The sequence below is a fragment of the Anolis sagrei genome, chromosome Y, assembly GCF_037176765.1.
Source record: "Anolis sagrei isolate rAnoSag1 chromosome Y, rAnoSag1.mat, whole genome shotgun sequence".
Lineage (NCBI taxonomy): Eukaryota > Metazoa > Chordata > Lepidosauria > Squamata > Dactyloidae > Anolis > Anolis sagrei.
This window is the reverse complement of record NC_090035.1, coordinates 10,229,732-10,253,448: the sequence shown is the minus strand read 5'-3', so window position 1 is coordinate 10,253,448 and position 23,717 is coordinate 10,229,732. Positions and strand designations below refer to the sequence as shown.

The window sequence follows — 23,717 nt, the reverse complement described above, 5'->3', positions numbered from 1 at the left end:
TGGCTAGATTCCTCTTCCCTGTCTAGATCAGAAGGGAGAACATTTTTCTTTCTGTCTCCCCTGTTTCTGTGAGGCAGGCCAGCTTCTGCTCCCATACCTGACACACAGCATGTAGTGGTTGAGAAGGACTTTGGGCTTCAGGCGGATTTTGATCAGGTTGGAGACCACCTCTACATCCTCGGAGCTGTGGGTGTTGCAGTTCATGCAGACGGACATGAGTAGGTCTTGTGCCGGCCGGGTGAGCTGAGAATACAAAGAGCGTGAAGAGTGGGAGTGCCACAATTACAAATGACACCCTTGATTAAACGAACACGGGAGTTAGCTTTAGGCCTTGTATAACTACGAAATTGATATATGAACTGCAAAAGAGTCCCTGTTGCATGTCTTTGGGATCTTAGTTAAAGTAAAAATGCTGGACACAGCATTTTATTGGAGAACACAGAAATGCTGGACCACTCTCACAACCACCAAGTCAGACTACACAGAGAAGCCACTGAAATACACAAGCATGTGGACAATTTCAACAGAAAGGAGGAAACCATGAAAATGAACAAAATCTGGCTACCAATATTAAAAAGCTCTAAAATTGCAACAGCACAACAACAGAGAGGAAGCAAGCAGGAGCATCTAACTACCTCTCAACAAAAGTTTGCTCCAGGCACAGTCAGCCCATTTTATGCTAATCAAGGTGGTCAGTTGAAATATTCACACCTCTCTCCAGAAGACAAGAGTCCTTTGTTCCACCCTGGTCATTCCACAGATATATAAACCCCTTTTTCCTGCTTCCAACAGACCTCACTACCTCTGAGGATGCTTGCCATAGATGCAGGCGAAATGTCAGGAGAGAATGCCTCTAGACCATGGCCATACGGCCCGAAAAAACCTACAACAACCCAGTAATTCTGGCCATGAAAGCCTTCAACAATACATTAAAGTAAAATCCTTCCCATCACCTGGCTTTATCACTACTGAATTAGAGATTCCAAGACTTGCATGCAAAGGGATTGCTCTACTATGAAGCTATGGGTGATCCCCTCAAGTTGGAACTTCAAAACATTATTATTATTATTATTATTATTATTATTATTAAAAGAGTATTAAAACATCAAAACAAAATTTTATTATTTTTACTATTATTTCAATTTAGTCAAAAATGGATGCATTCGGTTCCATCAGGAGCCAAGAATGGATTTGAGGATTAACAACAGGAAGGGCCACGGCACTGACATCTCCGGTCCAGCCTCTGTTTGAATATCAGCCAGCACGCCAATGCCTTAAATCAAGAAACAGCTTAATAAGATCTACAGAGATACTCGCATGAACACCTCAGCAAGCAAGAGTCCAAAAATGGCAGGCTAAAACCCAGCACCTCAATCAGTGGCTGAGACTGGATCACAAAATCCTCCCTGGGTATATAGAAGAGTTGACGACCTAGAAGGCGCTGAATAGACTGCGTTTTGTCACCACAAGATGCAGAGCTAACCTTAAGAAATGGAGCTGCAAAGTGGAGTCCAAAACATATGAGTGTGGAGAAGAGCAAACACAGACCACTAACTGCAAAGCAGCCTGAGCCCTGCCACATGCACAATGGAGGACTGTCTCATAGCGACACCAGAGGCACTCCAAGTGGGCAGCTTCAGGTCAAAGGAAATCTAGCATCATGCCCAGTTTTAAACTTTGTGTTTTTTAAAATACATTATAACTGTACCCAATTGGCTTCTGACACGATAAATATATAATACCTGCTGAACAGTCTAGATATGCTGCATAAATTTAGAATAGCTTTATTGTCATTCTACTATTGCACAACGAAATTAAATGCCTTCCCCAGCACACATCACAAAACAACACACACATCCCTCCACACCCCAACCACTACCACAGCCCCCAATGCCACATCAATGCAAAACCATGTAGTTCAACATAGCCACAACTCTAGGATAAAAGCTATCTCTCGGCTGCCTGTCCTTGTCTTTGTCACCTTATACCATCTGCCAGATGGTAATCTATATAAATAAAAATGTAATGTTCGTTTGTGGGATTAACGTAACTCAAAAACCACTGGACGAATTGACACAAATTTGGACACAATACAAGTATCAGGCCAACAAGTGACCATCACTCGTAAAAATACTGAAAAATACAGCGTAAAAGACTTTAAAAGCCAAAAAATAAAAAATACATTACAACACATGCGCAAAACCACACAAATATACGCAAACGGACCTATATATACATATACACAAATATATACACACACATATACACAGACTGGGCCACAGCAATGCATGGCAGGGGATGGCTAGTAATGAAATAATTCTGAATATAGATACCAAGAATGCTCTGAGCTTTTTTAAGGCTACGGAACTAAAAGTGATGACTCTACCTCTAAATTACAGTATATACTCGAGTATAAGCCAAGTTTTTCAACCATTTTTATAGACTGAAAAAGTTCCTCTCAGCTTATACTTGGGCCAACGTTATTTAATATTTTACTCTGTTATTATTATTTTTATTACATGTATTATTTTACTCTATTATTATTGCATTTATTATTTTACTCAATTATTATTATTACATTATTATTTTACTTTATTGTTATTATTAGATGTATTATTTGACTATTTATTACTGTTATTATTAGATTTATTATTTTACTCTATTATTACTGTTATTACTACATTTCCATTATTTTACTTTATTATTATTATTATTATTATTATTATTACATTATGTTACTCTATTCTTATTGGAAGGATACATAAGCACATTTACGTTGAAGAAGGTTAGAATCAGAGTTGGACAGTCTTATCTTAAATTACAGTGTTATGTAAATATTCAAAAATATTTAACCTTCTGATGCCTCAATTAATGTAATTTTATAGTATCTATTTTTACTTTGAAACTAACCAGTAGCTGCTGTATTTCCTACCCTAGGCTTATATTCAAGTCAATACATTTTCCCAGTTATTGTGGTAAAATTAGGTGCCTCGGTTTATATTCGGGTGGGCTTATACTCGAGTATATACAGTAAAGTGCTAGACTTCTATCAGAGTGCAAGAAGTTAAGGGTTTTTTTTTTCTGATGCCCATCTTGACTTAATCTGTTCCAATGATGGATTAGTATGAGAGAAGCATCCAGCTTGTCCCTAAAGTTCAAGGAGTCGGATGAATAATTCTGCCCTCACCTTGGGGTTCTGCAGCCACATCTCCAGCCTCTGCACTGCCATTTGGCGGATCTCCTTGTAGCCGCAGGTGGCGGTCAGGAGGCGCAGGAGGTTCCGGGAGACGTTGTCCATGGGCTGGCGCCGGTTGAGCTGATCCCGCAGCATGTCCAGCACATACTCCTCCACACTCTCAGCCAAGTCCTCATAGCGGGGCATCAGCTGGCCCTCCTGCTCCGGGCTCATCTTGTCCTCGGCAATCAACAGTTCGCTCTGGCTGTCCTCCTCATCAGGCACCGAGGGATGGGGGCTGTTCCCTGAAGGCAGAGTCGGAAGACAGAACACTGATGACACAAAACTACTGGCTGAGTTCGGATAGCACAGTAAACCAGGAATGGGCAGCTGGGAAGGGCCACTCTCATCCACTCCATCGACACACAGAGGACCATTCTTACCTGCACTGAGGTCCCCTCCGCCACGCCCCACCTCCCCATGTAACAGAATGCTTTTGGGGGGCATCTTGGTGCTGAATGCTGTCTGAATGTTCTCCACAAAGGTCTTGCAATGCGGGCTGTCCACCCAGATGCGTTCCCCAAGAGAGTCCTCAATGTACACCTGGGAACAAAAGGTAAGCATTCCTAAAGTTGAAGCATAAAATGAATACAAAGTCATTTCAAAATCATGCCTCTGTCATGTAATTCTTAAAAGGAGTAGCAATTCAATGATAAGATAAAATTCACTTTTTGTCCTGTCCCAATTTTCTTTAAGAGCCGTTGCTCTATGTGGTTGCAGCAGAAGGAAAAACGGAAAAGCCACGCCTACAATGTCAGTAGCAGTATGAGAACAGCTCCATGGGGCATCTCTCAGGAAACTCCTAGAGTTGGAAGAGACCAAAAGGGCCATCTAGCCTAAACCCTCTGCCATGTAGGAACACACAATCAAAGCACCCCTGACAGATGGCCATCCAGCCTCAGACTACACAGAGAAACCATTGAAATCCACAACCATGTGAAAATTTCAACAGAAAGGAAGAAACCATGAAAATGAACAAAATCTGACTACCAGTATTAAAAAAACCCTCTAAAATCAGGACAGTAAATAACACTAAAAAAACAGGGGAATTCCAGACAAAAATAAAGCAGGGCCAGCTAACACATCCCAACAAAGGATTCCCCCAGGCAGCAATCAGCCAAGCTTGAAGCTGCAATGTCATTCAATGCATTTCAGGGTAGCCAATTGCAACATTCACACTTGCCTCAAGCAGACAAGAGTTCTTTCTCCAGTCCTGGTCATTCCATAGATATATAAACCCCATTTGCCTGGTTTCCAACAGACCCCCCTCAACCTGAGGATGCCTGCCATAGATTTGGGTGAAACAACAGGAGAGAATGCTTCTGGAACATGGTTATACAGCCCAGAAAATTCAAGGCAACCCAGTGATTCCGGCCATGAAAGCTTTCAACAACACATCCAGCCTCTGTTTATAACTCTCAAAAGAAGGGGACTTGTACCACACCACAAGACAGCGTATTCCACTGTTGAACAGCTGTTACCATAAAGAAGTTCTTCATAATGTTTAAGTAGAATCTCTTTTCCTGCCATTTGAATCCATGGCTCCATTGTTTTCTAGTCTCCAGAGCAGCAGAAAGCAAGCTTGCCTGCTCTTCAGTGTGACATATTTTCAAATATTTAAACATGGCCCTTTGGATTGATTCCATTCAAGTTGCAGAACTCTTGAATTCTAAGAACCAAGGCCTTGGATAACTTCATTTTCTCTTCCCTCCTCACTCTTCTTCCTTTTGGAGTGCACACCACTTTTGCATGTTGCCATGCATCTCTGTGGCTTCTCAATTCCGCTTACCTTGACAAAGATCTCTGGCCAGTTCTCGTCTTCCTCATAAGCAGCCATGAGAAGGTTACAGGCCAAGACAGAGACCAGGCTGTTCCCTTTGGCTTTGAAGTTGATAGAGGCGTCTCGGCGGAGAAGGCTGCACAAGGCCTGCAGAATACAAGAAAACATGAGTGTGAGAACAAGTTGGCCATGAGAGCCCCTGTTTGCCAAAGGCCAGGTACTAGAACCAACATCAGGCGTTGCTTTGAAAATCAGATGAAATCTGAGCTGCCAAAAAGCAAAACACCTTTCCCAATCCCAAACTTCATGTAAAAATGAATTTCCTGTAAGGTAATTTCTATCCTCTCACTTAGTATTGTAAAAAGAAAATACCCCATTTCCTTTTAAGTCTTTTGACTTCACTATGGGAAATATTTGCCAAAATAACACACTTTTGTGTTCCCACATTCCAAGTGTGTTCTTACCTCAATCACTCCTTCCGTGGCAAATATGTTGGGCTTCATTTTCGCCAGGTACATCAGGCTCAAGTAGAGGGTGGCATCAGGCTTGGCCCTATTCATCTTCAGCTGCTTCACGGCACCACACAACACCCCTTCGATGCGGTCATCGTTGCCTTCGGCTTCTGCAGACTCAATTTCATCCACCAGAATGGTTGGGGCCACTATGAACAGAAGCAAATGGGACTATCGGTGCTCCTAGGTCAACAGTTGTACTTTCATACACAGCTTGCAAATATCACTTTTGGGGGCTAATACTTCCTGAAATTTTCCACTGGCTGAGTGAGCTTCAAGTAATTCTGCTTTCAAATGGTATAGAATTGCTGCAAATGATTAAGATGTCTGCCCATATATGTGATCCATCCACCTCTGATGGAGAGAGACTTCAGCTACCGGTATTTAAGTTATCAGTTGTCATGATGAAAAGCAGTTGTTTGATTTGGTTCCTTGATTTGAAACGAAGACATTTCTGCAAGGAGACTGTTGCTGTTTGGGATGTGTATGGTGACACATGGGTGAGGTAGGGAGGAATCCAGCACTTTGGCCTACAGCTCCCATCAGCCATATCCAAAATGGGAAATGTGGGGTCTGCAGTTCAAAATATCTGGAAGGCCAAAGGCTAGCTATTCCTTATTTGAAAAACAAAACAGAATGACAGGGATCTTTCCATATACGTTCACAAGAAAGCATCCTATGCAAAATAAAGTAACAACATAATCATAGCGAAGACCACAACTCCACCATCCACCTCACATCTCCCAACAAGAAATATATAGAGGCACATCCCTCTGATCCTGGATGGGACAAGGAGAAATCCTGACGAATACCTTCTGTGATTTCATCCACTTCTCTATCAAAGTCAGTCTAGTTGGCTGTAAGTAGTGAAGCACCAACCCTTGTATACAGAACAGTTAGGAACAGAGGGAGCCCTGAAGTATGCATGTAGAAAGAGGAGCACTCCTCACTCATCTCCTTACCTTCAATGGGGATCACGGAGGGCTCCTTGATGGACGGGGAAATAGCTCGTTTCTCTGCCACTGCCGCCTCAGCCAACCGTCCCAATGCGCTAAGGGGGGGAGTGGAGGCAAGCTTGGGCCGCTTGGCAAGCCCCGTGAGCGCAGAGGCCCCTGTGAGAGTCGCTGATGCCTCCCGCTTCCGCTCCGAAGGCAATCCCGCCGAGGCCGGCTTCAGCAGCGCAACGGTCGCCTTGGATTCGCTGGCCTGGCCTTTCGAACCCAAGGCGATGAAGTCTCCTGGAGGGGGGTGGCCTAGGAGGAGAAGCAGAATGGAAACCAACCAATGAGTATCAAAATGAGATGAGAAAACTCTCCTGGACCCTCCTGCTATTTTGAAGGGGGTGGGTGGGGGTGGATAACAAACTCCTTTTTAATGAGCCACACAAATCTTTATGTCTCCCAGATAAAAGAAAGGTACAGAAGATGAATTGGATGGGCTTATTCATTTTATTCATGGGTATTCCCTTGGCTGAGCCTGATTGTCTCCCACAGGTAGAGTCTTGACAGTGGGTCCATAAATGACTGTAGAGACCTACAAGTTTGCTCTTCCGGCCATTGGGAATTGTGGGAGTTAAAGTCCAAAACACCTGGAGGGCCCAAGTTCGCCCTTCCGGCTGTTTTGAATTGTGTGAGTTGAAGTCCAAAACACCTGGAGGGTCCAAGTTCGCCCTCCCAACTGTTGGGAATTGTGGGAGTTGAAATCTAAAATACTTGGAGGGCCCAAGTTTGCCCTTCCAACTGTAGGGAATAGTGGGAGTTGAAGACCAGAACACTTGTAGGGTCCAAGTTCATCCTTCCGGTTGTTGGGAATTGTGGGAGCTGAAGTCCAAAACACCTGGAGGGCCCAAGTTCGCTCTTCCAACTGTAGGGAATTATGGGAGTTGACATCCGAAACACCTGGAGGGCCCAAGTTCACCCTTCCAGCTATTGGGAATTGTGAGAGTTGGAGTCCAAAACACCTGGAGGGCCCAAGTTGGCCCTTCCAACTGTAGGGAAATGTGGAAGTTGACGTCCAAAACACCTGGTGGACCCAAGTTCACCTTTCCAGCTGTAGGGAATTGTGGGAGTTGAAGTCCAAAACACCTGGAGGGCCCAAGTTCACCTTTCCAACTGTAGGGAATTGTGGGAGTTGAAGTCCAAAACACCTGGAGGGCTCAAACTGGCCCTTCCAACTGTAGGGAATTGTGGGAGTTGAAGTCCAAAACACCTGGAGGGCTCAAGTTAGCCCTTCCAGTTGTTGGGAATTGTGGGAGTTGAAGTCCAAAAGTTTGCCCTTCTGGCTATTGGGAATTATGGGAGTTGAAGTCCAGAACACTTGTAGGATCCAAGTTGGCCCTTTCGACTGTAGGGAATTGTGGGAGCTGAAGTCCAAAACACCTGGAGGGCCCAAGTTGGCCCAGGCCTGCTCTAGACTTGGGACTTCAACTCCCAGAAGCCTCAGCCGCCTTGGCCCATGGCTGGAGACTCTGAGAGAGGGAGAGCCTGCCTTGAGCAGGGCTGGGGCTAGAGATCTGCCCGTGTTTGCCTCCTGGAGCTCCCAAGGCCTTTCCCCTTCACTCACCGGAGGGCTTGGCGACGGTGCTCGGGCGGCGGGCGGCCGCGGCCTTCGGGCGGTTCATGTTCCTGAGTTCCCCCCTCGCTCAGGTGCGGCTGGACAGAGCGGAAGCGGAAGTGCCCCGCTCTGACCTCCGCACTCGGAACCAAAACACTGTGCGCTCTCCAATTGCTGCTTTCGCGCCCTGTCGGCGAGTAAGGAGAACTTCACCCTTGGAGCCTCCAAAAAAGTGTTGATACAGCGCCACCTATCGGTTAGCAGTGGGAGGACAGCCTCACCTGTGTTGTAGTTAGTCCTCCAAATGTAGTGTCCTGGCTGTGGGTTCGCAGGTGGCTGTGGAGCCCTAATCTTGACCTACATGTTCTCCCGAAGTGAGGGCATCGGTTTCCAGACGGAAGGCTTGACACGCCTTTGTTTTGGCACATTTTCCCCTTTTGCCCGTCATCTGTGCCTCTTCGAATTCCACAGCACTGCTGGTCACAGCTGACCTCCAGTTAAAACATTCAAGAGCCAGGTCTTCTCAGTTCTCAGTGTCTATGCCACAGTTTTTAAGGTTGGCTCTGAGCCCATCTTTAAATCCCTTTTCCTGTCACCAACATTACATTTCCCATTCTTGAGTTGAGGGTATTGTAGGTGCTTTGGGAGACGGTGATCAGGCATTTGGACAACGTGGCCAGTCCAACAGAGATGATGGTGGATGAGCATTGCTTCAGTGCTGGTGGTCTTTGCTTCTTCCAGCACGCTGGCATTTGTCTGCCTGTCTTCCCAAGAGATTTGCAGGATGTTTTGGAAGCAACACTGATGGAATCATTCCAGGAGTTGTGACATCTGTAGACAGTCCACGTTTTACAGGCGTTAGAACAAGATTGAGAGAACAATAGCTCTGCAAACAAGCACGTTGGCCTCCTATGGATGTCCCGATCCTCAAGCACTCTGCTTCATTTGGGACTCTGCTTCAAGAACTTCAAGGATGCCATTAGATCTAAAAGAGCTGTCCTAATTGAAAAACCATTGAAAATGCATCTCTTCCAGCAAGCCATTGTACTGTAGATGTGATGCTCCTACGGAATCAACTCGGCTGGGCTGAATGCCATGTTGTCTGAATGCCTAAAGATCACCGTCTCCTAAAGCAGTTACTATACTCCCAACTCAAGAACAGAAAATGGAATGTTGGTGGGCAGGAAAAGAGATTTAAAGATGGGCTTAAAGCTAATCATAAAAACTGTGGCATAGACACTGAGAACTGGGAAGCCCTGGCCCTTGAGCACTCCAATTGGAGGTCAGCTGTGACCAGCAGTGCTGTGGAATTTGAAGAGGCACAAATGGAGGGCGAAAGGGAGAAACGTGCCAAGAGGAAGGCGCGTCAAGCCAACCCTGACAGGAACAGCCTTTCACCTGGAAACCAATGTCCTCAGTGTGGAAGAACATGTGGGTCGAGAATAGGGCTCCACAGTCACCAGCGGACCCACCGCCAAGACAATACACTTGGAGGATCATCATACTTGAACTATGAGGGATTGCCTAAGGAAGATCTAGTAGATGCATCCACACTGTTGGATTGATGCAGTTTGGCACCCCTTGAACTACTGTTGCTCAATGCTATGAATTCATGGGAATTGCAAGTTGGTGAGGTACCATCACTCTTTGCCAGAGAAGGCTAGAGAGCTTATAAAAACAAAATCTTTATGGACTGACATTTGGCTTTTCCTCTGCCTCCGATGGGCTGCTGTTCCTAATAATTATATTTTAATTTAAATATGGGGCATAGGGACAAGCAACTTATTGGAGCATGCAAGAAATCAGTGTATGTGTGTCAACTGTAAACTAAGATGCATGAAGCTGATTTGTTGAGCTTTGTGTGGGGAGCTAGCTGAGCCTGGGAATTTTGGTACTGTTACATTTTTGTTCAGGCTTGAGCTGTGAAGGTGCTTGGAGAGAAACAGAGAAAAGGAGACAGAGAGAGAGACAGAGTTTGGAGTGTGCTCTCGCTTCATGAACTGCTGAAGGAGTTTATCCACAAGGCAAAGAAAGACCATTTTAAATCTCTCATAAAAGGACATTATGTGAGTTATGCAACTGACCACATTCTACATAATGTTGTTCTGAACTATGAAGAGTAAACTACTGCATGGTATATTTTCTTTCTCTGGCAAGGCAGTGTGTGGACCGGTCAAATGTGAGTTACACAAGGTTTATTTTTACATTATGCCACACAACTGAATATGCTTATTTTTCTCTTCCCTCCTTGTCTTTTTTCTTTCCGTGTCCTGTTTATAAAGCGGCACATTATGCTTTCTCTTCTTTGCCCAGGATTTCGGTGTTTTATACATAAGAAGGGACCACACTAGTGAGAGACCATCACAGCACATCAGTTTCAACATCTGTATTTTATTATTATTGTTGTTGTTTGTTTGTTTGACACAGAAACGTAAGGAAAGGAATCAAGCAAACATTTCAAAATAACCCAAAGAGCCACACTTCTTCACTTTCTCCCAAACGATTCCATGGCAGAAGGCTACTGAATCAGAATTAAGTCTCACTGGGGCCCCATATACACTCATATAATATAGTTTAACTGCATTGAGCTGCATTATATAGATATACACTAACCATATAATGCCGTTTCAAACTTCATTATATGGCACTATGGGTGGGACCTGAATTTTGTGGTGTTTACTGATAGGTAAATGACCTTAGGGCTGCAGATTTATGCCCAGATCTCCAATTCTAGTTCTATTTGCTAGACAACTTCATGATCTGGATGGAGAAAACTATCTCTGTGTTATGTAGAGGGAAGGTAACATTTCATCAGTAGTCTCGGTTCTTATGGACATCCTTGTTCATGTTTTAAATCTAAGTTTGGCTTAAAAGGGAGTAAATGGAAAGATGCTGTGAATAATGCTCTTTAGTTTCTAACAATCTGGGTTGTTGTGAGTTTTTTGGGCTGTATGGTCATGTTCCAGAAGCATTCTCTCCTGACGTTTCACCTGCATCTATGGCAGGCACCCTCAGAGGACCTCACAACCTCATGAGGATGCCTGCCACAGATGCAAGCAAAACATCAGGAGAGAATGCTTCTGGAACATGGCTATACAACCTGGAAAACTCACAAAACCCCAGTAATTCCAGCCTGGAAAGTATTCGACAATACATTCCCAACAATCAATCAGTGATATCACATTTGGCAACAGTAGATTATCCAACTTGATTGGATGAACAAGTAAATATTGGTTTAATAAAGGCAAGTTATTTCAAGTCTTTGGCAGCCTAAACAAAACAATTTCCCAAAAACATCAACCCAAACCAACTAAGGCAACTCCTAGAAGGCCAACATTAATGGCGACACAATATGTCTCCAATCTCCAAGGCTATCAATTAGCTATATATTACTTCCAGCAACAGGGAAGGCAGGATGCCTATCCATACCATTTGCTGAAGATCACGAGGAAGCAGGTCTTATTAGAGTCATGGGATGGATCTAAATCATCTTCCAATGTCCTAACTTAGTTATCCATTTGCTATTGAATTGCAAGCTGATGGGCATGCGATTTACAGATGTCAACTCAAAATAAAGTACCATTGAGTTCAGTGGTGTTTAGACCCAGAAAACTCAGGACAGGATGGTGAGCTGAACAAAATCGATTAATGTATATATTATATGTATTTATACCCCGCTTCTCTCTGCCAAAGGAGATCTTAGGGCCCTTCCACACAGCCCTATATCCCAGAATATCAAGGCAGAAAATCCCACAATATCTGCTTTGAACTGCGTTATCTGAACTGGGTTATTACCTGTGTCCACACTTAGATAATGTGGGATTTTCTACCTTGAAAGGGCTGTGTGGGAGGGCCATTGGTGTGTTTTTAAAACTGTTCCATAGTTCCAGCTTTTAACCCCTGAACTGGAACATGTTAGAATGGTTTTTTGAAGGGTTTAGAAGCTTACCCTCCTTGCTGAGGATAAGCAAAGAAAGACAGTAGGATTTGTATTGTCAGAACTCTAGATTCAGGGGGGGAAATAGTGCAATTGATTTGTCTTTCTTACTGTAGTTTAGGCGAGAGACATTCAGACTGAGGGTGAGTTCAGGGCTGGCTCAAAATGCCCTGGATTGACCCAAGATGGGCGGCCGGTCCAAGGTCCCTTACAAAAGTTACATTTTCCCAATGCCTAGATGGCAAAAGGGACCTTATAGAGGACTATCTATTGTGCAAGGCAGCCCCCTGAGTGAGTTTGTGCGTTCTAGCCACCTAGCAGTGGCCTTTTCGCTTGGCTATTCAGTGAGACAAGTGGCACGTTGCCACAGACCAAAGGTCCAACCCTCTGGGAGCCAAGTTGTCTTGCTCTTTTAGCAATGAACAGTGTTTTGAAGCAAGAGTAATACTGACAGTAATTGTAACATGTAGAGCGAAACCCCAATGTTTATATTTGCAGGTTTGGCAAGCATGCGGCATCTACTTCACAAGGTGCCACTTAATGCATGGCATGGAACTCTTTAAGAATTTGGGTTTTAGGAGTCGGTGGTGGGAGCTCAGATCTAGTAAGTAATTGGGAACTGTGTGTGAGTTCAGATTTTTAAAGGCACGGGATGGCAACTATGCTGTGTAATATCAGCCCTTCTCATTGGCAGCCATGGCATCGCCCCCAATTTCGTATACACGCAAAGTTGCCCAATCAGAGGTGCTATACTTTCTGCTAGTTCCAATTCTGTTTAAAAGGCTGGTATATTCCTGGCTTTGGCTGTCCTTATTCCACACTAGGACCCAGACAGGGTCATGGGGTGCCCAGTGTCACACCCCCACCCATTTTTGGCTGCAGAACTTGTGACTACAAGTCCCAACTCACATAGCTCATGGATCTCACATGGCTCTTGCTCAAAAGGCTTTAATCTGACTTCTTTTTCCAAGTTCTATTTGCCAAAGTCCATTCCAAGACCTAAGAGTCTTTTCTCCCTCTGCCTTTGTCATCCCTTCAGTCTTGAAAAGTGGAAATGCCAATGGCGAGGCTGGAGGGGGTCGGCATGCAAGTTGAGGGTCTCCTATTTCATGCAGCAATGGAGGCAACCCTACCACAGGAAACAGCGATGGCATGGTGCAACACAGGGCTCCCGTACAGAAAAATATATCTTACACTTCCACCAGCTCCCTTCCTGACAAAACCACAATGCGCCCTCTGACACATGCAGGGTGGGGCATGGGATGCCTAGCGACATGCAAAGGACTCTCACAGAGGCGAGGTGGGAGGTTCTCAGAAGGGAAGTGTTCAGAGTGGAAGCAGCAAAGGGGAGAATCAGGAGTCCTCTTCCCAAGCGGAGGCAGAGAAGAGACGACAACAAGGCCAAGAGACGGACCCACAAAAACTCGCAGAGTGTGGTGACCCCATCCAGAGGTTCTGCGTGGGCCAAAAGCCCAACCTGCGCATGAACATACAGCCGCCGGGCTGGAGGAAACTGTGCCCAGCTCACTTCCACTGTATGGAGAATCCCTGGCTGAGGTTGAGCTGCAGGTCATTCATGGTGAGAACCTACAAGAAGGAGTCAAAAAGAGGAGTTAGTAACTGATTTGGCTGTGGACAAGTCTACATAGGGACCACCAGTTAGTAAGTAAAGTTTATTACGGTCAAAGACCAGATCGCAACATTGGAGACCCATCCCATACATTCACATCAAACCCAAGGGGTTATACATGTCAAACTTCAACAAAAAAGCCAATGGGATTTTGGCCTGTATTAATAGGAGCATAGTGTCTAGATCTAGGGAAGTAATGCTACCCGTCTATTCCGCTCTGGTTAGACCACACCTGGAATATTGTGTCCAATTCTGGGCACCACAATTCAAGAGAGATATTGACAAGCTGGAATGTGTCCAGAGGAGGGCGACTAAAATGATCAAGGGTCTGGAGAACAAGCCCTATGAGGAGCGCCTTAAGGAGCTGGGCATGTTTAGCCTGAAGAAGAGAAGGCTGAGAGGAGACATGATAGCCATGTATAAATATGTGAGAGGAAGCCACAGGGAGGAGGGAGCAAGCTTGTTTTCTGCTTTCTTGGAGACTAGGACGCGGAACAATGGCTTCAAACTATAAGAGAGGAGATTCCGCCTGAGCATGAGGAAGATCTTCCTGACTGTGAGAGCCGTTCAGCAGTGGAACTCTCTGCCCCGGAGTGTAGTGGAGGCTCCTTCTTTGGAAGCTTTTAAACAGGGGCTGGATGGCCATCTGTCAGGCGTGATTTGAATGCAATATTCCTGCTTCTTGGCAGGGGGTTGGACTGGATGGCCCATGAGGTCTCTTCCAACTCTAGGATTCTATGATTCTATGAAAGTTTAAAATCTAAGCTAAAAACCAATACAAGTAGTTATTAAAACCTAACTCAACTTAGAAGGCACCTCAATTGACAGACGGCTTCTCCATCTTATCCGTTAACTCCATGAAGGGATGTCTCTCAAAATAAGATGCAACCCTCAAGGCCACCTCACAAACACAGTTAGCACAGAGAAAGGAGTCAAACAAGGCTGCATCTTAGCCCCATCATTATTCAACCTATACATCAACTCTATGGTGGACCAATTGCACAACATGGACTTTCACCCTCCAAAACTTGCAGGGAAACATATCTCCACCCACAGATGCAGCTCTGATTTCAAAAACACCAATAGGTCTAAAAAGAGCATTGAAAGCATTGGCACAATATTGTAGGGAGAATCAGTTCCAGCTTAACTACCATAGGGACCACCAAATGCAGCAATGCCCAAATACGAATCAAGGACCATGAAAGGCACTGCAGACTACTTCAACCAGAGAAGTCAGCCATAGCAGAGCACCTGATGAACCAGTCTGGACACAGCATATTATTGGAGAACACAGAAGTGCTGTACCTCACTAACAATCACCACGTCAGGCTACACAGAGAAGCCACTGAAATCCACAAGAAGAATGTGGACAATTTCATCAGAAAGTAGGAAATCATGAAAATGAACAAAATCTGGCTACCAGTATTAAAAAAAACTCTAAAAATCAGGATAGCAAATAAAGAACAACACTCAGAAAACAGGAGAATTGCAGACATGAATCAATCAGGATCAGCTAACACCTCCCAACAAAGGATTTCCCCAGGCAAGACGTAGCCAGGCTTTGAAGCTGCAATGCCATTCAAGATGGCCAGCTGAAACATTTACACCTGCCTTAAACAGACAAGAGTTCTTTTCTAAAATTACAACAGCACAACAACAGAGGAAACAAACAAGGACATCTAATCACCTCTCAACAAAAGTTTGCTCTAGGCACTGTCAGGCCATTATATGCTAATCAAGTTGGTCAATTGAAACATTCACACCTAGTTCCAACAGACAAGAGTTCTTGTCCCACTCTGGACATTCCACAGATATATTAAACCCTATTTTCCTAGTTTCCAACGGACCTCACAACCTCTGAGGGTGCCTGCCAAAGATGCAGGCGAAACGTCAGGAGAGAATACTTCTGGAACATGGCCATACAGCCCAGAAAACTCACAGCAACCCAGATATGATTTCATTTCATTGGCTGGCTTTCTGCTTGAAAAGGCAAATGTAACTATTGTGATACGATTCAGTTCAGTTTTGTGCACATGGCAAGCCATTCATAAAGCTTTAATGTCTTTGTGAATGGCTTGCCATGTGCACAAAATTGAATCGAATCGTATCACAATGTTCATATTCGCCTAGGGCTGCTTGACACTACAACATCTGGGAGTCTATTGTGTAATGATACCCAGCATAGTGACTGAAACACTGCAATTCAATGGAGCTCCCAGTAACGCAATGGGTTAAACCTTTGTGCCGGCAGGAGTGCTGACTGAGAGGTTGGCAGTTCGAATTCAGAGAGTGGGATGAGCTCCTGTCTGTCAGCTCCAGCTTCTCATGCGGGAAAATTACAGAAGCCTCCCATAGGATGGTAAAACATCCGGGCATCCCCTGGGCAACGTCCTTGCAGACGGCCAATTCTCTCACACCAGAAGCAACTTGCAGTTTCTCAAGTCGCTCCTGACATGAAGAAAGGTAAAGGTAAAAATTGTCCCCTGACATTAAGTCCAGTCATGTCTGACTCTGGGGTGTGGTGCTCATCTCCATTTCTAAGCCGAAGAGCCAGCGTTGTCCATAGACACCTCCAAGGCCATGTGGCCGGCATGACTGCATGGAGCGCCGTTACCTTCCCGCCGGAGCGGTACCTATTGATCTACTCACATTTGCATGTTTTCGAACTGCTAGGTTGGCAGAAGCTAGGGCTGACAGCGGAAGCTCACGCCGCTCCCTGGAATCGAACCTGCGACCTTTCGATCAACAAGCTCAGCAGCTCAGTGCTTTAACCCACTGCTCCACCGGGGGCTCCAACATGAAGAAAACTTCCCCCAAAACGCAATTAAAAGTAAAATGGGCACTGAAGCTTCATAGAATTATACAGCTGGCAAACCAATCCCCTGTCATGAAGGAACACACCCAATCTAACCACTCCAGACAGATGGCTATCCAGCCTCTGCTTAAAAACCTCCAGAGAAGGAGAATACATCACATTGCTAGACAGACTATTCCACTGTTGAACAGCCCTTATCATCAGGAAGTTTCCCCCAATATTTAGGTGGGATCTCTTTTCCTGCCATTTGAATCTCTTCCTATGTTGTGTTCTAGGCTTCAGAGCAGCAGAAAACAAGTGTGGCATCCTTTCCAATGGCTATCACATCCCTTCCCAACCTTATGTTCTCTCCAGTGTTTTGGTCTTTACACTTCAGATTACCTGGTTTGTCAAATAGCTGAATGGCCACACCTTCCCATTGACCGTGACAATCTTTGGCTCTTCCCTCACTCCATATACAGTCAATACATCTATGGCGACATGGGTGGTTTCCGCACTGGAATGCAGGACAGCAGAAGTGAAAGTATTCTAGGAAAAAGAGAGGAAGGGTGGCCAGATGATGGTCAAGTCAGACAAACAGGAAAGTAGAATTCGTTCCATTGGGATATTACCAGTTACTAGGCATGTGCGATCCATTAAAAATGGTTCTAAAACCTTCCAAAAATAGAGGGTGCTGTCGTTTCATTTCTAAAATCTTTCTGAATGTTTGGTCGTCAAAATTTCAAAACTCTAATGAAACTTACGAACTTATTAATTTTCGTAAGTACTTCGTTAAGAGTGGTTGCAATCGCACAGTATGGAAAAATCACTGTCAATGGGGAAACTTGAGAGACTTCTCTCTCCCTCATTTTTTGAGCTATCCTGATGAAACTTGCTTCAATGGTAGAACACATTTACCACAGTTAGCTCACCAAATTTCATTACGTTTGACTTATCCACGGAATTTTGGCGAATTTTTGAAGTTTTCATAAACAACATTTTAAAAAAGCGACAAGAGCTATCTACTTGAATTTTATATACAACTAGCTGTCCCCTGCCACATGTTGCTGTGGCTCAGTCTGTGTAAATGTGTTTTTGTGTGTGTGTGTGTATATATATGTGGTTTTGTGCATGCATGGTAATGTTTTTGTTTGTTTGTTTGTTTGTTTTTGGCGTTTTACATCTCTTCTGCTGTGTTTTTCAGTGTATTTATGAGTGATGGTCACTCGTTGGGCTGATAGGTGTATTGTGTCCAAATTTGGTGTCAATTCGTCCAGTGGTTTTTGAGCTATGTTAAGTCCACAAACGAACATTACATTTTTATTTATATAGACTAGCCATCCCCTGCCACACGTTGCTGTGGCCCAGTCTGGTGATCTGGAAAATAAAGTAACAAGAAAGTGTTGGTTTCTAATATATGCAATTTCTGTATTTGATTACATTTCCTTGCTCTGGTGAAGGGAGTTCGACTGGATGGCCTTAAGCATTTTCTATTGGTCATAGGGGTTCTGTGTGGGAAGTTTGCTCCAATTCTATTGTTTGTGGGGTTCAGATTGCTCTTTGATTGTAGGTGAACTATAAATCCCAGTAACTACAACTCCCAAATGTCAATGTCTATTACCCCCAGGTTCCATCTGTGTTCCTAGTTGGGCATATGGAGTATTCATGCCAAGTTTGATCCAGATCCATCATTGCTTGAGTCCACAGTGCTCTCTGGGTGTAGGTGAACTACAACTCCCAAACTCAACGTCAATGCCCACCAAACCCTTTTAGTATTTTCTGTAGGTCATGGAAATTCTGTGTGCCACGTTTGGTTTAATTACATCATTGGTGGAGTTCAGGAAACTCTCTGATTGTAGGTGAACTATAAATCCCAGCAACTACAACTCCAAAATGACAAAATCATTTTTTTTAGTGAAGGACATACATTGGGTTGTTAGATGTCTTGTGTCCAAATTTGGTGACAATTTGTCCAGTGGTTTTTGAGTTGTGTTAATCCCACAAACGAACATTACATTTTTATTTATATAGATTATGCACCAGCTTACCAGTTATTATTATTATTATTATTATTATTATTATTATTATTATTATTAACTTTATTTGTACCCCGCTAGAATCTCCCGGAGGACTCGATGCGGTTTACACAGGCCGAAGCCTCAAAACACAATACAATAGAAAACATAACACAACAATAGCAAAGCAAATCAAATCAAAACAGTAAGCAAAATAACGACAATGGCAGTACATCAAGACATTGTTAAAAACTGGTTCGGTCGGCGCAATGGGGTACAGGGTTAAAAGTGCTGAGTGGCAGGAGGCACGTAGGATTAAAAGTGCGGTGTGCTGCGACGATTAGTTATGCTAAGGTGCTACTAGGACTTGGGGTTACCCTTGGGGTTACTAGTTACCCTCTGATGCCATAGCTAATATATGACCAATTGCCCCTGAGCATGCTATAAAGGAGGACAGAAGAACTTGCTCTTCTTCTTACCTGGGTGACGTTGAACACTAGGTATGAATAGTCACCCTTCGCAAAGGCATCCAAGCTTTCTCCATCATCCCAGTAAAGATCTCCCCAGGCATTGGCGTTCTGTGACAAGGCTGCGATCAAGCGCATGGGATTACCTCGGCTGATGGAAGTGCAGCAACCTGGATTCTGGAAAGGAAAATAGTAAGTGTCTGAATGTGGAGTTCAAACAAGAGGAGCCTCATTGTGACAAAGGAATGGAGAAAGCAAGCAGAGTAACAAACTTCAGTTGAACATTTGCATCAGTGTAATAAAACAGCATAATATAATAATCTGCTACCACAGATATAAATCAAATCTTCCCTCACCATGTAAGTTGATTTAAGTCGCATACCCCATCTACATTGCTAGATAATACAGTTTGAAACTGCATTATATGGCAGTGTAATGGGGCACAAGATTGGATTGGGAGGAGAAGTGATTTGTAAAATAATGAATAACAATACAATATTCTAGAAGTCCCTGATGGTGCAGTGGATTAAACTGCTGAGCTGCAGAACTTGCTGACCAAAAGGTCACCGGTTTGAATCCGGGGAGCAGAGTGAGCTCCCACTGTTAGGCCCAGCTTCTGCCAACCTAGCAGTTTGAAAACATGCAAATGTGAGTCGATCAATAGGTACTGCTCCGGTGGGATGGTAACAGCGCTCTATGCAGTCATGCCGGCCACAAGACATTGGAGGTGTCTACAGACAATGCCGGCTCTTCGGTTTAGAAATAGAGATGAGAACCACCTTCCAGAGTCAGACACGACTAGACTTAACATCAGGGGAAAACCTAACCTACAATATTCCATAACATTAGGAAATCACATGCTGTGTCCTAAGCACTTGGAAAACTGGGTTGCTGTGAGTTTTCCGGGCTGTCTGGCCATGTTCCAGAAGCATTCTCTCCTGACGTTTCACCCACATTTTTGGCAGGCATCCTCAGAGGTTGTGAAGTATGGTGGAAACTAGGCAAGTCGGGTTTATATATCTGTAGAATGTCCCTGAGGCAAGTGTGAATGTTGCAATTGGCCACCTTGAGTATTATTGAATGGCTTTGCAGTTTCAAAGCCTGGCTGCTTCCTGCCTGGGGAAGTCCTTTTTTGGGAGGTGTTAGCTGACTCTGATTGATTCATGTCTAGAATCCCTCTGTTTTCTGAGTGTTGATCTTTATTTACTGATTTTTTAGATTAATACTGGAAGCCAGATTTTGTTTCCTCCAGAATGCTTCTGGAACACGGCCATGCAGCCAAGAAAACTCACAGCAATGCAGTGATTCCAGCCATGAAAGCCTTTGACAACACACCTCGAAAATGTTTTCTTACAATCATAAGAAAGTTATTCAGTGACTTGGAATACATCAAAACTAGGTAGCTTCAGATGCTGTTGGACTACAATTCCTATCAGCCCACACCAGATATATATTTATTTATATTTATAATGTCAGGAGCAGACTGAACAGTTGCGTTGCATTTTTTAACAGAACAAACAAACAAACAAAGCACAAAGTTTGCAAGCTTGGTAGTTGAATAAATGTCCTTTGACCAGTATCTGGCCACTTGGAGTGCCTCTGGTGTTGCTGCAAGAAGGTCCTCCGTTGTGCATGTGGCAGGGCTCAGGGTGCATTGCAGCAGGTGGCCAGTCGTTTGCTCTTCTCCGTACTCGCATGTCGAGGATTCCACTTTGTAGCCCCATTTCTTGAGGTTGGCTCTGCATCTCGTGGTGCCAGAGCGCAATCTGTTCAGTGCCTTCCAAGTCGCCCAGTCTTCTGTGTGCCCAGGGGGGATTCTCTTATTTGGATTCAGCCATTGGTTGAGGTTCTAGGTTTGAGCCTGCCACCTTTGGACTCTTGCTTGCTGAGGTGTTCCAGCGAGTGTCTCTGTAGATCTTAGAAAACTATTTCTTGATTTAAGTCGTTGACGTGCTGGCTGATACCCAAACAGGGGACGAGCTGGAGATGTCTCTGCCTTGGTCCTTTCACTATTGGCTGCTACTTCCTGGTGGATGTCAGGTGGTGCAATACCGGCTAAGCAGTGTAATTTCTCCAGTGGTGTAGGGCGCAGACACCCCGTGATAATGCGGCATGTCTCATTAAGAGCCACATCCACTGTTTTAGAGTGTCGAGATGTGTTCCACACTGGGCATGCATACTCAGCAGCAGAGTAGCATAGCACAAGGGCAGATGTCTTCACTGTATCTGGTTGTGATCCCCAGGTTGTGCCAGTCAGCTTTCGTATGATATTGTTTCTAGCACCCACTTTTTGCTTGATGTTAAGGCAATGCTTCTTGTAGGTAAGAGCATGGTCCAGAGTGACTCCCAGGTATTTGGGTGCGCTGCAATGCTCCAGTGGGATTCCTTCCCAGGTGATCTTCAGAGCTCGGGATGATAATCAATGATGACAAATGATGGAAGAGGCAATCCAACATCTGGAGGGCTATAATATGCTACCTTACCTCTCATATTTCATTGACAATAGTTACACAGTGGTGGTTTTGTTTGCAATTTTCTGTTGTTGCAAGGGTTCTGTCACTGTGGCTTTGTCCCACTTCGCTGTTAAGGTGACAGAAGTTTCTCTAGTAAGTTGCTTGTGAATGACTTGAATAGGCAAAAGGGATGAAGCGCATGGGTCTCACCTGAGTTGGGAGAATGGTTCCTTCACGGATGTGCAAATTGATGTGGTCGAGTGGGGCTGCCATTTTCAAGTTCTCCCCACTGCTATTCACCAGAGAACCCTACAAGAGGTAGAAAAACCAAACAATTTTAAGTTACCAGAACAATGGTTGACTGTACCATACCCAGTGCTCGCAACAATTACCTTTTTGGACTACCAGTTCCTTTCTTTTGTCTTTAGTCCCAAGGTAATGTTTTCACATCCCTAAGAGTATCCACAACCCAATTGGTGACTCCAACAAATAGTCCATGTATCGGCTGGAGGTTCCTGGAAGTTGTAATCCTAACATAACTAGGTTCTTGTGGGTTTTTTCGGGCTATAGGGCCATGTTCTAGAGGCATTTCTCCTGACGTTTCGCCTGCATGTATGGCAAGCATCCTCAGAGGTCTCACTACCTCTGATGCTATACCTCACTATCTCTGAGGATGCTTGCCATAGATGCAGGTGAAACGTCAGGAGAAATGCCTCTAGAACATGGCCCTATAGCCCGAAAAAACCCACAAGAACCTAGTGATTCCAGCCATGAAAGCCTTCGACAATACACTGAACATAACTGTTCCAAGCTCTGACTCCAACCCTGGTTCCTCGCATCTGCAACCCACCTAAAAGTCTGGTAGGGTCATAAATGGAGGACAACTATCCTAAGGGATCACAGTTTGGGCAAAGTACAGAAATCAAACCACATCAGCCTTACCGTGTAGTAGTCGTACCACAAGCCTCGAGGGAAATAGCCGACCACCCAGTCCACACCAGGATCCAGCACCGGCGTCACCAGCAGACCCCGTCCCCAGAGGAACTGCTTGTCGATGGAGTAGGTGGCCACATCCTTTGGAAACCTGGAAGGAGGATCACCACAATTTCATGAGCTCCAGGTCCAGCTCACTGATGAAACATACCCTTAATCAATGCCACTATGCTGTAAACAGGTCAGGAGTAAACATGGTGTTAAATAAGCTATTGCCCCCTCTGATGTGCGACGGCAAGTTGCTGCTAAATGTGAAAAAAAATAAGGTTGAACACTGTGAAAGCCACCCACTGCATGGCTATCAGCCTCCTCCCAGTAGACTCATATCAAGGAAAAGCTTCATGAGAACCCTCACTCCTCTTAATGTTCTCCCAGAAACCAAGAGTATCCCTCTGGGCAGCTAAACCAGGAAATCTCAATTGGATCCTCCCCCCCCCCCCCCCCCCACGAGGGTCTTCCTCCAGTGGCAAACCAAGAATGGGCAACTTGGAAGCCCCTGAACAGACTCAGAAGCGGAGTGGGCAGATCAAAAGACATCTGGCAAAATGGCATGACCTGAAAGAATCCTCCACCTTGTGTGACTGTGGAGCAAAACAAACAACTCCACATCTGTATGCTTGTCTGCAATGCCCTGCCTAGATTGCTCCTTCCTCCCTATGAATTCCCCTCACATATTCATACATGACCCTCATCATGTCTCCTCTCAGCTTTCTCCTCTGGAGGCTAAACATGCCCAGCTCTTTCAGCCGCTCCTCATAGGGCTTGTTCTCCAGACCTTCAATCATTTGAGTCGCCCTCCTCTGGACAGATTCCAGCTTAGAGTCAACATCTCCCTTTAATTGCAGTGCCCAGAATTGGACAAAGTGTGATTCCAGGTTTGGTCTGACCAGGGCAGAATAGAGCATGGGGAGCATGACTTCCCTGAATCTAAGCACTCGACTCCTATTGATGCAGGCCAAAATCCTATTGACTTTTTTTGCTGCCACATAACATTCTTGGTTCGGGTTCCCTTCCTCCCAACGAGGACTCCAAGATCTTTTTCACACATCCTGCTGTCGAGCCAGGCATCGTCCTCCATTATTTATCTTTGCATTTCATTTTTTTCTGCATAGGCCACTTCTCTTGCATTTGTCCCTGTTGAACTTTGTTTGGTTCATTTTGGCCAATCATCTCTCTAATTGGTTAAGAGCTGGGCATGTTTAGCCTGCAGAAGAGAAGGCTGAGAGGCGGCATGATGACAGCCATGGATCAAAATGTGGGGGGAAATCATAGGGAAGAGGGAGCAGGCTTGTTTTCTGCTGCCCTGGAGACTAGGACGCAATGGAACAATGGCTTCAAACTACAAGAA

The 23,717-nt window shown here is 44.7% G+C and overlaps 2 protein-coding genes across 2 annotated transcripts in view; both read right to left on the bottom strand.

The window, feature by feature from the left end:
- Positions 1–8,203, bottom strand: part of LOC132782139 (integrator complex subunit 1) — a 64,737-nt gene extending 56,534 nt beyond the window's left edge. Inside the window, exons 1-7 of the mRNA XM_067461460.1 lie at positions 8,090–8,203; positions 6,490–6,780; positions 5,480–5,676; positions 5,025–5,162; positions 3,619–3,778; positions 3,188–3,480; positions 98–243 (exon numbers count right to left, since the gene is read on the bottom strand). Of these exons, the coding sequence (XP_067317561.1) occupies positions 98–243; positions 3,188–3,480; positions 3,619–3,778; positions 5,025–5,162; positions 5,480–5,676; positions 6,490–6,780; positions 8,090–8,147 (1,283 nt within the window). The 5' untranslated portion in view covers positions 8,148–8,203. The remainder of the gene's footprint in view (positions 1–97; positions 244–3,187; positions 3,481–3,618; positions 3,779–5,024; positions 5,163–5,479; positions 5,677–6,489; positions 6,781–8,089) is intronic.
- A 2,248-nt stretch (positions 8,204–10,451) lies between these two features.
- LOC137095486 (lysosomal alpha-glucosidase-like) overlaps positions 10,452–23,717 on the bottom strand; it is a 62,350-nt gene continuing 49,084 nt past the window's right edge. The window contains exons 16-20 of the mRNA XM_067462212.1: positions 22,319–22,460; positions 21,587–21,685; positions 18,936–19,100; positions 16,844–16,990; positions 10,452–13,604 (exon numbers count right to left, since the gene is read on the bottom strand). Coding sequence (XP_067318313.1) covers positions 13,542–13,604; positions 16,844–16,990; positions 18,936–19,100; positions 21,587–21,685; positions 22,319–22,460 — 616 coding nt within the window. The 3' untranslated portion in view covers positions 10,452–13,541. The remainder of the gene's footprint in view (positions 13,605–16,843; positions 16,991–18,935; positions 19,101–21,586; positions 21,686–22,318; positions 22,461–23,717) is intronic.